The sequence below is a fragment of the Dromiciops gliroides genome, chromosome 5, assembly GCF_019393635.1.
Source record: "Dromiciops gliroides isolate mDroGli1 chromosome 5, mDroGli1.pri, whole genome shotgun sequence".
NCBI classification, from domain to species: Eukaryota; Metazoa; Chordata; class Mammalia; order Microbiotheria; family Microbiotheriidae; genus Dromiciops; species Dromiciops gliroides.
The window spans coordinates 61,088,726-61,104,446 of record NC_057865.1 but is presented as its reverse complement, the minus strand read 5'-3'; the positions used below and the strand labels follow the sequence as shown (position 1 = coordinate 61,104,446).

Sequence of the window (15,721 nt, the reverse complement as noted above, 5' to 3'; positions counted from 1 at the left end):
AGGTTTCATCAGTTGTAAACGATTGTCTATAAAAGTTGAATGTTCCTTTCTCATGTGTTTAAGCACATAAATCCCAGGTGGGTTTGTAGATCATTCTCAAAAATGGTTTTAAAAGATGAGAAAGCAAAGTTGTTTTAAAAGATGAGAAAGTAGTTGCTGGTGGCTTGTGTGATTTTCCCCAGTCACTGGAATAATACCAGGGTTTCCCCAATGAGATCTGTAACTATTTAAAAGAAATCAGTCCAAACATTTACTTTGGCAAAACCAAATTAATGAAGACTGTCTTTGTTCAGTTAATGAAATGCGTTAATTTATTAGTGCATAAATCTTGGATGGACACTGCAGGTGGAAAGTGAGCTAGCTCCAGAAATGAATAGAGTAATAGATTTAGACTATTAAGGATATTGAATTTAATCCTCTAATTTTACAGATGAGGAAAATAAGGGCTGAATTGCATTTGAGGAACTGTATAGTGATTGAAATGATACCAAGGTACTCCTTGACCCAAAACGCCATTTTAAAAATGAGCAATATTCTCCCGATGATGTTCAAGGGCTGTGAATCTTGGAATACCAGTCTCCAAAGAATCAAAATTGGAAGTGACCCAAAGGCATCTAGGTCTAGTTGCAGCCATGCTTCATTTATTTCTTAGCCACATCCTCACTAGCTACCAAGCCACCTGGCCTACTACAAACCAAGCCAAAGCAGGAATAATCCTTTTATACTAGAAACTCACACCTGGGAGCCTCCATATCTTGATTTGCTTATGCCTTAATCCCTTACTAGGGTGTTCAAGGAAGACCTCAGGTGTGAAGGCTTGCTGAACCCTTTTCAGGATTGCTTATCTACCTTAGGTATTCACCTGATTTGGCTCAAAGAAGCTGTAACATGCAGAGGAGCCACACCCCAATTAACTCCCTTGGCAGACAGGTTAAACCAAGTTGAGGGTAACTGACAGGCCTCAAAACTGTCAGTGAGTTAGAGGGGTGTCTACCCCAAGCATGGGAAGTCTTTCCCCGGTTGGAAAGGAATGAGATGAGAACAATTTGTTCCAACGTCCATGAAGGTGGCTGAAGCTGGCAGGGTTAAGCCACTTAGAACTTAGGCATCAAGACACTAAAGTCATTCACTGCATCCTGGTTTGACTTTTGTCCTTGATGACTCAGGAAGAGACATTAAGGCTGATAACATTGTGCAACTCTGCCTCACTTAAATCTAATTCATTCACAAATGATCACAGGTGATATCATTGGTCCTCTTCAAAAACAAAGGACAAACAACAGTCACTCCATTTATGTTAATAAATAACACCTATAAATAATAATGCTCTATCTATAGCCATGTTTTACTCCACTCCTTGGCCACTCCTCACCAAGCACCATACTTCTGTAAACATAACCCTTCTTTACCATCCTCTGCATTCCAGTTCAGGACCATATTCATATCAACTCCATCATGGTTCTTAAAAAGAAAATGGGGGCAGCTAGGTGGCGCAGTGGATAAAGCATGGGCCCTGGATTCAGGAGGACCTGAGCTCAAATCCAGCCTCAGACACTTGACACTTACCAGTGGTGTGACCCTGGGCAAGTCACTTAACCCTCAAGCTCCATTCTCTACCTGTGTAATATTAGAAACCAAAATATACTTGCCTAGTCACCACTCCTCTATCTGCACTCTCTCCTCTTATTAGAATACAGGCTCCTTAGGGCAAAGACTGTCTTCTGCTTACGTAGTTATCATCTCAGCATTTAGCACAGTGTTTGATACTTAGTAAGCACTTAATAAAATCCATTTTTCATTCATTCACATAGTGGACCTCAATAAGTTGTAACATATTAATAGCTCACAAGGGTTTTGAAGTGCTTTACAGATATTATCTCATTTGACAGTACCGATTGTGATTTGTGTACAAATAGTACTCTCATACACGACTCAATCTTTGCTCTCATCAGTGTGGATTCCTCTAGCAATGCATGGCTGCCCATCTCATTCCTGTTCATATCCTCCCATATGTGCACTACAAGGGTTACAAACAACATGCAAGAGGCCTTCCTTGCTTTCTCCTCATATCATGAAGTTAACAGTGTACCACTTAAGATGCCTGCTTTTTTATCCCTTGCCTTCAACACATGATCAGTCTATCTTCTCTTCCTATTATACATTTCCCTGATTATTTCAGAGTGGAAAAGACATTTTGTGAAAAGTGAATGTTTAAGGTGGTATTTCATTCTACTCAATCAAATGATTTTTTAATAACCAAACAATAAGCACAATGGAATCTTGTATGCCCATTGATCTCCTCATTGGTTATATATTTCCATTGTCCTCTGTTTGATGTTCGTTTTTAAAATCTTTGGAGACTGAGGTGTTCCATATTTCTCAGCTATACAGATAGATTTTTATTTAAAAGATGGATGGGGACAGCTAGGTGGTGCAGTGGATAAAGCACTGGCCTTGGATTCAGGAGGACCTGAGTTCAAATCTGGCCTCAGACACTTGACACATACCAGCTGTGTGACTTTGGACAAGTCACTTAACCCTCATTACCCCACAAAATTTTTTTTAAAAAGCCAATAAAAGATGGACCTTTGTTTCATGGAGAAGCTTGGGATAATTAAGGGTTTTTTTCTGGGCAATGAGGGTTAAGTGACTTGCCCAGGGTCACACAGCTAGTAAGTGTCAAGTGTCTGAGGGCAGATTTGAACTTAAGTCCTCCTAAATCCAGGGCTGGTGCTTTATCCACTGTACCACCTAACTGCACCCTGGGATAATTAAGATTTAAGGTTTCTGAAGGTAGTCCAGTGGGTGTTCCTCCTCCTGTTTAATTTTCAGTTTCGCTCATTGTCGATTTATCTGAAATACAGACAAGCCCAATAGGCAATCCATACAACCGCATATCTCAATCTGGTAATTAGACACTCATCATACCTTTGATCTTACCTCGTTGGTGAGTAGATCAAACTTTTTAAAGTGGTTATGGCTCTCCTCCAGGAGTTTTTATAAGAGCTTGACATAACTTGCATAATGCCATCCACAAACAAGAACATCTGGAGAACGTCAGTGTCCTATAGGAAACCCCCTCTCAATTTGGACTCTGCACTGGATCGCCTCCATCATAGTGGTAAACTCCTTTGGCAAGTATACATCTTTCCATTTTATGTCTTACCTGATGTTTATTTTTATAGCGTCAATGAAAAAGACCATTTCTTTTATATTTTTCAAGGAATATTGAATGATTTTGATGTATGGAGGGTGATATACCTTGTTGGAAGAGAGCTAGTGTTTCACTATACAAAATCAGATTGTTTTACAGTTAATAATTAGTCAAGTGAGATTTTGTATTCGTTCTATCTTTCAATCAACTTAGAGATGGTAAAGATGTGGTCCATTGTAGAATGTTGTTTGTGAAAGCCTGCCCCTTTGCTCATTAAGGATGCCTTCAATTTGTTTGCATGGAAAAATAGGTCTATAGGTTAAATGGTTATTGGTATTTTCTCAGTTGCTTTTTTTATATTAATAAAATCTGAGATTTTTTCCACATTTGGTATCTTTCCATCCTTGAAATGCCTTGTGAATCAGTTCTTCAATATCTTTATAATTGCACTGCCTCAAGCACAAATCTCAATGTAAATATGGTCCCATCTGGCTGCTTTTACCATCTTTGCTTTTTTTAGTACCATTTCTCCTTCTTCTATAAGCACATCTAGGACTGTGAAGTTAGAGTCCAAGTATGGTGGCTTGATTGTGTGATCCAAGTAGAGATCTTGATCGTGAAAACATAGCTTTTGTTGTTTCAGTCGTGTCTGATTCTTTGTGACCCATTTGGGATTTTATTGGCAAAGATACTGGAGTGGTTTGCCATTTCCTTCTCCAGCTCATTTTACAGATGAGGAAATTGAGGGAAAGAGGGTTAAATGAGGACTTTGGTCATTTGGATCTTTTGCCAGGCTTGTTTAAATTTGTTTTGCCCTCTCCTACTTTATTAGATAATGCTGTGAATTATTCTTCGTAAGATTTTACAAATGAGTTTATACTCTAAATTATTCTTGCCATTGGCTGCCCTTTCCAACTTGTCAAGAAAGTTAAATGTTTTCTGAATGAGATGCTTTTTATGCTCTTTTGTTCCTGTGTCATTGAAATTAGTTTACATTAACTAAATTTCTGTAATGAATGCTAATATCATCTATGAAATATCAAATGTCATATCTAGGCAGATGACTCTTAGATCTATTTGTCCAGCCCTAACATCTTTCCCAACCTCCAGTGTTGTTATTTCCAACTGCCTATTGGCTATTTTGAACTAGTTGTCTTATATGCATCTTCAATGCAGCATGTTCAAAACTGAATTCATTATGTCTTTTTTTTAATTAAATTTTTTTTTCTGAGGCAATGAGGGTTGTTGACTTACCCAGGGTCACACAGCTAATAAGTGTAAAGTGTCAGGTCCTCCTGAATCCAGGACCAGTGCTTTATCAACCGTAGCAGCCACCTAGCTGCCCCTCATTATGTCTTCTCCTACAACTCTCCCCTCTTCCTAACTTCCCTATTACTGTCATTGGTATCACCAACCTCCCATTTACCCAGACTCAAAATCTAGGTTATCATCCTTAACTACTCACTCTCTCTAACCCCTCATATATTCAGTCTGTTGCCAGGTCCTGTCAATTCTGCCTTCATAATATATCTCATATATGCCCCCTTTTTCTTCTTTGACCTACCACTATCCTGGTACAGGATCTCATCACCTCACTCCTAGATTACTGCCAAAGCCTTCTGGTGGATCTTCACGCCTCCAGTCTCTTCCCCACTCCAGTTTATCCTCCACTTGAGTTTTTAAAGTGATCTTCTTAAAGTTCAGGTATGACCATGTCACTCCCTATTCAATAAACTCCAATGCCACTACCGTGTCTTCAAAGACCAAATATAATGTCCTCTGTTTGGCTTTTAAAGTCCTTCACAATATGGCCCCCTCCAACTTTTTCAGTCTTTTTACACTTCACTCCACTCCATGATCCAGTGATGCTGGCTTCCTTTCCAAGTTCTATGTAAGACACTCCACCTCCAGATTCCATGCATTTTCACTGGCTTTTCCTCTTTCCTGGAATTGCCACCTTCTGTCTTCCCTGACTTCTTTTTTAAAAAAAATTTTTGGGTTTTTTTGGGGGGTTTTTTGGCAGGGCGATGAGGGTTAAGTGACTTGCCCAGGGTCACACAGCTAGTAAGTGTCAAGTGTTTGAGGCCAAAATTGAACTCAGGTCTTCCTGAATCCAGGGCCAGTTCTTTATCCACTGTACCACCTAGCTGCCCCCTATTCCCTGACTTCTTAAGCCTCAGATAAAATCTCACCTTCTGAAAGAAGTTTTTTTCTGATCTTTCTTTACCTTAGTGCCTTCCCTGTCTTGACTATCTCCAATTTATCCACAATATATGCACATATAATACACACACATATAAATGCATATGTAGGTATCCACTATCTCGTTTGTGCAGCATGGTTTGCATGTTGCCTCCTTCATTAGACTCCTTGAGAAGAGGAACTGGGTTGTGTGTAGTTTTGTTTTTGTTGTTGTTGTTTTGTATTTCCTTATATCTTCAACTTTTAGTGCAATGTCTTGCACATAGTGTTTAATAAATGCTTCTTGATTTCACTTGACTTGACATGTGACATGATACTTTTCCAGAATTACTGTCCATATGCTACAATGGTGGCATACACAGAATATTAAAAGGCCTCTAGGATATTGGGGAGAATCCCTATGGAAGACTTATGAGAGGGCATTGACAAGAATCATACAGGATGAGAAAGTATGTGTAGGTTGTGATCTACATTGGTACTAGTACCCACATCCATGAAATCACAGATATTTAGAATTACTATGATGATGATTTCTATTCTATTGAATCTTCAATACATTAATTTTGTCCCATAGTTTTTTTCAGTTCTTCAAATCAGAAAATAGGAAACAAGGCAGATTTAAAGAAAAATGATTTTAATTCTTCAGAGTTTGTGGTATGGCATAATTTGTAGTTATAAAGCACCATCAAGCAGGTCTTCCAATGCTTTTTAATACATTGTTTTTACATGTGTAGCCCCAGAGGTCTTCCCCCTTTCAAAATCTCCCCTCCAAAAAACTATCCAAAATTCAAGGAACATTTGTTTGGTTTCTATGAAAACCCATGTCATAAGAACCCACCAATGTTTCTTTTACTTGACCAGTCAGAAACATGCAATTTCGAAGCAAAGATGTTTAACAAAACATGTAGCAAAATAAATGAGAAGGAAAATTCTCCCACAAGGTTATGTCCTCCCCAAATTCCCATACCACTGTGAAAGTCCAATGAGGAAATTGTCAGAGAAGATATAAGGAGAGGGCATGAACATGGCTGGAGAATGGGGAACAAGCAGGAGGAGGAGCAACTTTCAGTCCTAGGGCCTATACCAACTGGAATCTACTGTTGGTACCATGTAAGGCTTCTACCAAAGAGCCACAGATAGCACTTGGCTGGCTAGGTGGCGCCACTCAGGTGCAGGCAGTGCTGAGCTAGGTTGTTGGAAAAGGGTGCTGACCTAATGTTCTATTATTCTGCCACCTGCTGGGCTGTTTTTTTGCTTCCATCTGCTGCTCTCTGTTGCCTCCTTCTGGTAGCTAATGTCATTGCCACTGTGTGTGTGTGTGTGTGTGTGTGTGTGTGTGTGTGTGTGTGTGTATGAGTGTGTGTGTGTTTCTTATTCTCATAAGGGAACAGGTGTCTACTCTTTAGTACATAGCCTCAAAGGCAATCATTTGTAATTCAAATGAGAAAACCACAGCCAACCTGCCAGCCCGTCCTCAGGACTAGTTTAAATTTATGTTTTTAAAAATAACTAATATTATCTGAGCTGCCACTCCCAGGCCTCAGTCTGCTATTTGACTTAAAGAGAAAAAAATCCTTTCAAAACCTTTCTATATCCATGATGCCAATTGTGGTTCACATACCCCAAGAGCAAAAATATAATGGGATGGATGGATGGAAGTCATGACCTATGTTTTTCCCTGACAGTAACAAAGTCATTGCTCTTCCTATACATGTGTACGCCACCAAATAAAATATAAGTTCCTTGTGATTTCATTCTTTACTCCATATCTATACCACTTAGCACAATGTCAGGCACTTAAAAACAGTTAAGAAATATCTGTTAATTGCACCGTTAAGTGATTTTTTTTTCTGTAGTAAAAATAAGTATTATTTTGTAATGTCCTTACACACCATCAGGATCTGACCCATCCCCTCTCCTTTTCTTTTTGTATATTGTCCTCATTTCACCGCCCCCACACCGATAAATAGCAGGAGGAGAGAGGTTGGTATACCCTTTTCCTTTTATACTACCATTACTCATATCAATGACTGTTCTCCTTTAAAGTTCACTCCATCCTGCTTCTATCATGGTTGCTTGCCATCTCTGGACCATGTCACACTCTCTTCTGCAGTAAGTTCAATACTGCGCACACAAGTCTTTTCTACTCTAAAATGTTCCCTCCTAATACTCTGGCCTGACTTCCAAATTCCTCAGCCTCAAGTGCCATGACCTTTGTCTTCAGTTTACTTCAACTGCTCATAGGAGTGGTCATACTTTAGTTCCCCAACCCTCCCCACCCCCTCAACTTTCAGCATTTATTCCTATGAATTTGCCTTGAGGTGCTCTAATTTCTAGTTAAAACTTTAGCAAAGGAGAATACTTCAACATTCTTGTTGTGACATGCTGAATTTCAACGAAAAATATGCCTCCAGATCAAGGTGTTGCTCTCTAAAAACTTCCCACATCCTCTGGGCTCACACAGGAGTTCTCCCAGGAATCAGGAGAACTTGCCTCACACACCTCTGATCAAGTCTGGATTGCTGGGTTTATGGCTTCTGTTGAGACCCAGGTGTGTCTTTCATGCCTGTAACAGCACTTCCCATTGGTTTAGAAACTCCTCTAAAGAGCCACATTGTCCCTTTGGCTGAGTCTCTCTGGGTTTAAATGAAGATTAATTATATTATATTGTTTCCCCTGACTTTCAGGATAGTGGAATGGGACTGGTGCTGAATGGCAGTAAAGAGAACCAAGCCTTCCTCAGATGCTGTACTGGGAAGAGAAATTGATTCAGCCCTTTATTAACTAAGGTATTCAAATTTTAGAACCATTGGAAGCATTATAACCAACCATATATTTACAAAGTTCAAGAACCATTTAAAAGACAAATTGAAGCTACTGATAATGGGATTAGAGAAAGTGCTGGGGAGAGAGGGAAACTAGCATTTATTAATCACCTACTATGTACCAGGCACTGTGCTGATAAGCACTTCACAAATATCTCATTTCAGGTTGCCCAGATTATGACATTTCCTTTTATTTCTAGGTTATTAATATACATTCAGATTTGCTTTCAATACACTCACTTGATTCATTCAGCCTAACTTGGAATTAACTCATATTTACAAAAACTCACCTATTAATTCATTCATTTAACAAACCCAAATTTAGCATCCGTTAAATGCCAGATACTGTGCTCAGTGCTGAGAATACAAAGACAAAAAGAAACAATGCCTTCCTTCAAGGAACTTGGCATCTTCTGGAAGAATATAACACATGCACCCAACATAAATACAGAGTGTTTTCAGGGGAGGGATTAGGTACCTGGGGGAAATCAGGACAGGTTGCAGGCAGAGGAGGGGGTGGGGCTTAGAGAGGATAGACTGCATGAAGACTTGGAGGGTCAACTTATAGAAAGGCAAGTAGATAGGAGATGAAATGTCCTAAGCAACAGCAAGTAGTTCTATTTGACTGGAAGGCAGAGTGGATGAACAGGGGGAGTAATGTGCCATCAGCCTGGACAGAGAGGTTGGAGCCAGAGGGGGAAGAGCTTTTAACGCTGAACTGAGGGGATTTGTATTTGGTGTGTGAAACGGACAGGGAACCACTGGGGTTTCTTGAGGGTTGGAGTGGCATGGGATTTGTTTTTAGAAATATCAGTTTGTTAGCAATGTGGAGAAGGATTGGAGAATGGAAATATGCAGCAGGAAGGGCAATTAGGAACCTAATGCAACACTACAGACAAGTGGTGATTTAGGCCTGAACTGAGGTGGATGTTTTGAATACAAACAAGAGGATAAATCAAAGCAAGAGATGTTGTCTCCACAACATTTACAAGAGTGGCTGGCAACTATTGGGTTATGGAGAGAGGAGGAGAGGAGGAAGGGCCAAAGATAATTCCAGGTTTGCAAATGCAGATGTCCTCCACAGAAACGGGGAAAATGGAAGGAGGACAGAATTTTGTGGAGAAGATGAGCTCTCTTTTCGTCATGGTGAGTTTGACATATACCAGTGGGCAGTTGGTGATGTGGGACTAAAGTTTGGGCTGGATACACGGATCTGAGAGTCACGTGCAGAGAGGTGATCCCATGGGTGTTGATGAGGAGCACAAAGACAGACCCAGGCAGAACCTTGAGAAGAACGGACTTGAAGGAAGGGCATGAAGAAGAATGAGTAGCAGGCAGAAATGTAAGAGAAGAAACAGAGCTCACTGCTATGAAAACCAAGGAAAAAGAAAGTATATCGGAGAAAAGAGTGCTAAACGGTGTCGAATGCTTCCAAGAGATCAAGAAGGATAAAAGCTGAGAAAAGACCAGCCATATCTGACATTGAAGAGATCGTTAGTAACTTTGGAAAGAGCAGTTTGGGTTGAATGATGCCTGTGGACGCCAGAATATAAGGCAATCAGGGGAGAAAGAGAAGAGAAGAAAGGAAGATAAGTTTAAATGGCTTTTTTATGACTGAGAAAGAGACTAGAGATATAGGAAGATGGCATGAAGGAATGATACAAAGAATTGGAGGGGGGTGTTAAGGATGGGGAAAAATCAGATATTTGTAAGCAGCAGAGAAAGAGCCAATAGAGAGGGAAGGATTTAGACTAAAGGAAGGGATGATTCTGGGGGCAAACTGCCAGAAGAGACAGAAAGGAATGGGATCAAGGACATAAGTAGGGGCTACCTTTTCATTTTAAATTGGAACAAAGGAAAAGGGGAGGTAAGATGCTATTAAAAGATTTTGGGGGGCAGCTAGGTGGTACAGTGGATAGAGCACCAGCCTTGGAGTCAGGAGCACCTGAGTTCAAATCTGGTCTCAGACACTTAACACTTACTAGCTGTGTGACCCTGGGCAAGTCACTTAACCCCAATTGCCTCACTAAAAACAAAAAAACGAAAAAAAAAATTGAAATTGAAAAGATTTTAGGATAGAGAATAGGAGAGAAGTAAGAACTCAAAATCAATGACCTCTATATTTTCAATAAAGTATGAGGTGAGATCATCTGCTGAGAGAGAAGTGTGAAGAGATCGTGTGGGAACCTTGAGGAAAGGAGAAAGGTTTGAAACAGCCATTGTAGGAGATGCAATAGGACCCAGTTATGGAAGAACAAATGGATTGTCTTGTGTTGTAAGGGTCCAGTGGAGATTAGATAACAAACTTGCAGCAGAACCAGTGTGGTTGTGTAACTTCTTGCAGCACCACTCATCAACGTGTGAGTAAAGGTGGAGAAGTTGAATGGTGGTAGTAGAGGTGGAGTACTAATCCAAAATTTGGATTTGACAAAGGACAAATGATTATAGATTAAGGGCTAAAGAAGGGGGTAGTGTTTGGTTGAACTGGTTTACTAGAGGATCATGACTGGGAAGGGAGGAGAATTAAGCCAGGATACAGGATAAGGGCAATAGCCTGGTAAAACACTGAGAGAGGGAGATACTGGATGTTGTTGTGAGAACAAAGAATAGGTAGAGTAGGAGTAAGGCATAGAGAAAGAAAAAAGGCATTTTAGAGTTCTCCCTCATAGATGTGGTGATAGTGAGCTACAGCGGAGATGGGGAGAAAGTGACATGGCCATCCTTTTGTGTGGCTGAAGCTTACAGTGAGTGTGTAGGGTATGGCATTTGAAGGGACTGGAAGGTCACAGTGTTTGGGAGGACATTGATATGTATCTGGAAGTACCCAAGGCAGTGGTTGGAGGAGAGAAGATTATAAGCCAGGTACTAAATGCCTTGAAAAAGGAGGGAGAGGGATTTGAGAGCAGTAGAGAATCGCTACCAGGTCATCTCTCTGGATGAAGGGGACTTCCAATGGGGAAAAGTTGCTAAGTGTGAATGACGGAGAGAAGGTGTGGACATGGCAGTGGGCCTACCCTTCTCCCAGGGATAGTAAGAGAAGGCACATCTAGTACCGAAGGGGATGAACAAGGATTGCCATGTCTTGTGGAGGTGGGGTGCGGTGAGAAAAGTCTACAATTACCAGGAGAGGGCAGGAGTGCATGAGGAAGAGAGGAAGGGAAATGAAAAGAGGAAAAGCTTGGGGGTCAAAGGCCTTGGGTTCAAATCTAATTCTGGTCAAAGCAACCCCACCTTTGTGGGCCTCAGTCTCTCACCTATGAAATGTTGTGGTTGGCCGCTGAGGTTCTTTCCAACTCTAGCTCAATGATGCTCAGTTTGTTTAAAAGAATAGACCAGGGATCCTCAGAGGCATAGCAGAAGGGGAGGGCAGAGCTGGTGAGGGACTGTGGCAAATGGTGATTGGAAAGGCAGGGTTGATATCAGGAGAAGGGGGATGGTTTTCTCTTAGGCAAAGCACTTCCATCTTCCTGGTGTCAGGAGAAAAAGAGGTGGGTGTTTGCTAGCCATGTTCACCCATGGAATACAATGAGGTGAACCAGGAAACAAAGAAAGGCTTCTGAGCAGCCAAAACAGATACTGCAACCTCCATGTACTTTCATTAGCAGGAAGAAAAATCCCTGTAGAACATATTTATGCATACTTCCAATAAGTTGAGTCATTTGGTCTCCCAAGCCCTAACAAATCAGGAGCTGAAAATGAGAAGGGGAGAGTGGTTGTTTCAGGAAGGCCCTCTGACAGGATCAAGGAATTATAGCAAAGAGGGAGGCAGAAAACATGGGTTTACAAGCAACACAGAAACAAGCAAAAACAAACAAACACAAGAGGCTTGGGCAATGAAGTGTACAGCCTTTGATTTGTTCTGAGAAGCATCGCTGTGTTACAGTACAGCTTAATGGTCAGTGTTCTCAATGATGAGGGCAGCAAGTGATCAAGAAGAGGTTAAATCATGCTCCATGTAGTTAAGGTAGGAGAGAATTATATGTCCATTCACAATAATTTTAATGTTAAAAGGAAAGAAACGTTGATGCTTAAGTTAATTTGGAAAATGGGTCAATGGAGAAAGAACTTGGAGCTCGTTGTTTTACGGTATCAATACTATCTCTAAAATTAATTTCTAGATTATATGGCAATTTTGAAAAATCACCTACTAAAGTCTTATTCCCGTGTCATATAGCAAGATGGAGTACCTGAGTTCAAATCCAGCCTCAGACACCTGACACTTACTAGTTATGTGACCTTGGGCAAGTCACTTAACCCCCATTGCCCCTCACAAAACAAAACATAGTAGAAAAGTATTTTTAATTAAAAATTTTTAAAATTAAAATAGCATTTTTCTCTGTTTTTATTCATTTAGTTGTTGTTGTTCATTGTTTTAGTCATGTCTGACTCTGTGACGCCATTTGGGGTTTTCCTGGCAAAGATATTGAAGTGGTTTTTCATTCCCTTCTCCAACTAATTTTTTTTTTTTTTTTGGTGAGGCAGTTGGGGTTAAGCGACTTGCCCAGGGTCACACAGCTAGTAAGTGTCAAGGGTCTGAGGCCAGATTTGAACTCAGGTACTCCTGAATCCAAGGCCAGTGCTCTTTCCACTGCACCACCTAGCTGCCCCTTCTCCAACTAATTTGACAGATGAGGAACTGAGTCAAACAGGGTTAAGTGACTTGGCCAGGGTCACATAGTAAGTGTCTGAGGCCAGATCTGAGCTCAGGAAGATGAGTCTATTCACTGTGCCACCTAGCTGCCCCCAAAGCATTCATATCACATTATATTTTTATTGTGTGTGTGTGTGTATATATATATATATATATAATAGGATGAATTTATAAATTAACCACTGTGAAAGGTTGGTTAGGAGACCTTTATATATTAATGAATAAATGTTTTTGTTTTTATTACTCTCGTTAAATTTAGATAGCCTCTACTATATAATGTAAAATTTAGCAAAATTATGGCTAAATTTAATGTTTTCTAGATAAACTTTTCAAATCAATTCAAATGTCATAATTTATATAAATTTTTGTTACTGGTATTAGAATTTTGACCAAGGTTAAATAGCTTAGAAGATGAGGAAAAATAGCAACTACATAGTTAGCCCTTATTCATAACCCATCTCCTTTACCCAAAGAAGGAACACAGAGAATCAGAAAGAATAATGGATAATGAGTTAAAATGAATAGTAGCAATTAGGAACATGAAAGAACAAAGCCTGATCCAACAGATGAAAAAGTTGTGTTATAGAACATTACCTTATTTATTTTCATAAGGATTTAAATATGAAAGAAAAGTCAAACAATGTTTAGTCCTGGTTTTTTTTAGTACAATGATTATAAAACATTACAAAAAAGATTATATAAATGACAGAAAATTCAAAATGAGTAGTCCTAAGTTGAAGGGAAAAACTAAAAGGAAATTATTGTTTCAAGAATTAGCTCATGGCCAGTTTTCTGTTAATTTCTTTAAATATTTGTGAAGATAAAGTCCAGGATAGATTTTATCACAACAAAATGTTTATTCCATATCCCTTAGCAAAGGTAGATAACTTTTTTTAGTACCTCTGGTAACTCGCTGCACCAATGTGATTACCTTGAACTTTTAGTAAATGTGTTGTTTAAAACAACTATTTACTATGACATGGTTTTGTGGAAATTTTGCATGACTTTGTAAAATAACGGTAAATATTAATTTGAGAAATGACTAAATGTGTCAAAGATTATTAAAGTGACTGCTGTTTTCCTTTGGCAGTGTATATTTTGCCACATTAAATTTTATTATTCCATTTAGCTCTTACAAAGTATTTGTCTGGGAGAAATGCAATGAGAAAAAGGTTGGTTAAAGGGAAGAAAAATGTGAGTAAGAAAAAGAGAGGTGGTAATGAGTTTTAGGGGCATTTTTTTCCAAGTTAAAAACATTAATTTTACTAATGCTTTCACCAAAGAAATATTTTTATGCAAAATGGCAGTTCTGGTGTCTAACAGATAATTATTTTCTTCAAGAATTTCCTGAAAGTAACTTATATTTTATAGAAAAACCTTGATATCTATATTGATTCCTATAATAGGCACTGGCATTTTTCTATAAGACATTCTTTTGAGATTTTACTTTTTTCCCATTTTTCATGATTATTTCAAAAAACCTTTATTTTTATTTGTCCTTTAACCAGCAGTTACTATTTTGACTGAATCAAATAGTCTTCACAAATTCAACACACCAAAAAATGGGGATTTCTCAGTGCCACCAGAAAGGTTTTTTTTTATGATTCATTATGCTTTTATAAGTGATCTGAAGGTACTGGTCTACAACAGACCACCTGGGAAGACTAAGAAAATTACTTTGAAATGAAAAGATGGTCATTGGGACAGCCTGCAGTGCTGCTGAATAGTCGAGTGACAAATAAACACACAAGATCCTTCCACTTACTTTGCATTGGCTTGATTCCCTGTTGTCAGATTAGCCAGCGCAAGAGAGGCTGCTTCCTTTATATCATCATTTTCACTCCTCAGCAACTGAACTATCTGTGGGATCCCTTTAAAAAATACAGATTAAAAAATATGACTAAGTAAATTACAGGACACTGGAAGACAGTAAGCTAGAAAAGGAAATGGCAAACCACTCCAGTCTCTTTGCCAAGAGAACCCCAGAAAGAGGTCACAAAGAGTTGGACATGACTAAAAACAACTAAACAACAAGTGTCAGTATATGATACTATATTTCATATTACCTTGAGTATTAAAAAACTCTTTGCTGGCCAAATTCTCAGACATGGCCGAAATCACCTCTGCGGCTGCAACTTTCGTCCCATCATTTTCAGCTCCCAAAAGGTTTATGAGACATTTCTCCACCTCTTGTTCATGCAGAATTTTTCTGTTTTCAGCTTTTTATAAAGAAAAATAAATTTACTTTAAAAACTGCTACAAGGACCTGAGTTCAAATCCAGCCTCAGACACTTGACACTAGCTGTGTGACCCTGGGCAAGTCATTTAACCCCCATTGCCCCACCAAAAAACAAAAAACAAAATAAACAAACAAAAATGCTACAAGGGAGCAAGGAGCAGGCTATTTATGGGGAAATAAGCATGATAACCAAAGCATGTGAGAATGTTACTTTCAACTTTAGTGACAAAGAGGCTAAAGAACAGAGATTTCTACCTATTTAGACTTTAAGCCAAGGAACATATTATTCCAACTTCCTAGGGTTAAAGAATATAATCTTTTCTAGTGTTGCCATTATGGAAATTATCCTTTAATAAAGAGGCTAGCAGGCCACCAATTATAGACTGTTAATCAGAGGGATGCTGGTCAATGTTAAAAAAAAGAACTGGCTCTCTGAAAAACTATGCATAACACTCTTTCCTATTTAGTCTGCATCATTGATATTTTCTCCATTCCCTTTTTAAGTCTAAAAAATCAACAAAACCAGAAACCAAGACCTGATTTGTGCCACGGGCCAACTTTCAAGGGTGTAAATGCTCATGGTAAAAATACAAGTAATGACAGACGACTTGGCTCAGGTGTGACTTGGCCCTAGCACACCCTCAGGAACT

The 15,721-nt window shown here is 39.2% G+C and overlaps 1 protein-coding gene across 2 annotated transcripts in view; it reads right to left on the bottom strand.

Annotated features, from left to right (window-relative positions):
- Positions 1-15,721, bottom strand: part of ARMC3 (armadillo repeat containing 3) — a 134,916-nt gene that overhangs the window by 63,470 nt on the left and 55,725 nt on the right. For both annotated transcript variants that reach the window (XM_043965041.1, XM_043965042.1), the window contains exons 9-10: positions 14,899-15,051; positions 14,598-14,703 (exon numbers count right to left, since the gene is read on the bottom strand). In XM_043965041.1, coding sequence (XP_043820976.1) covers positions 14,598-14,703; positions 14,899-15,051 — 259 coding nt within the window. The remainder of the gene's footprint in view (positions 1-14,597; positions 14,704-14,898; positions 15,052-15,721) is intronic.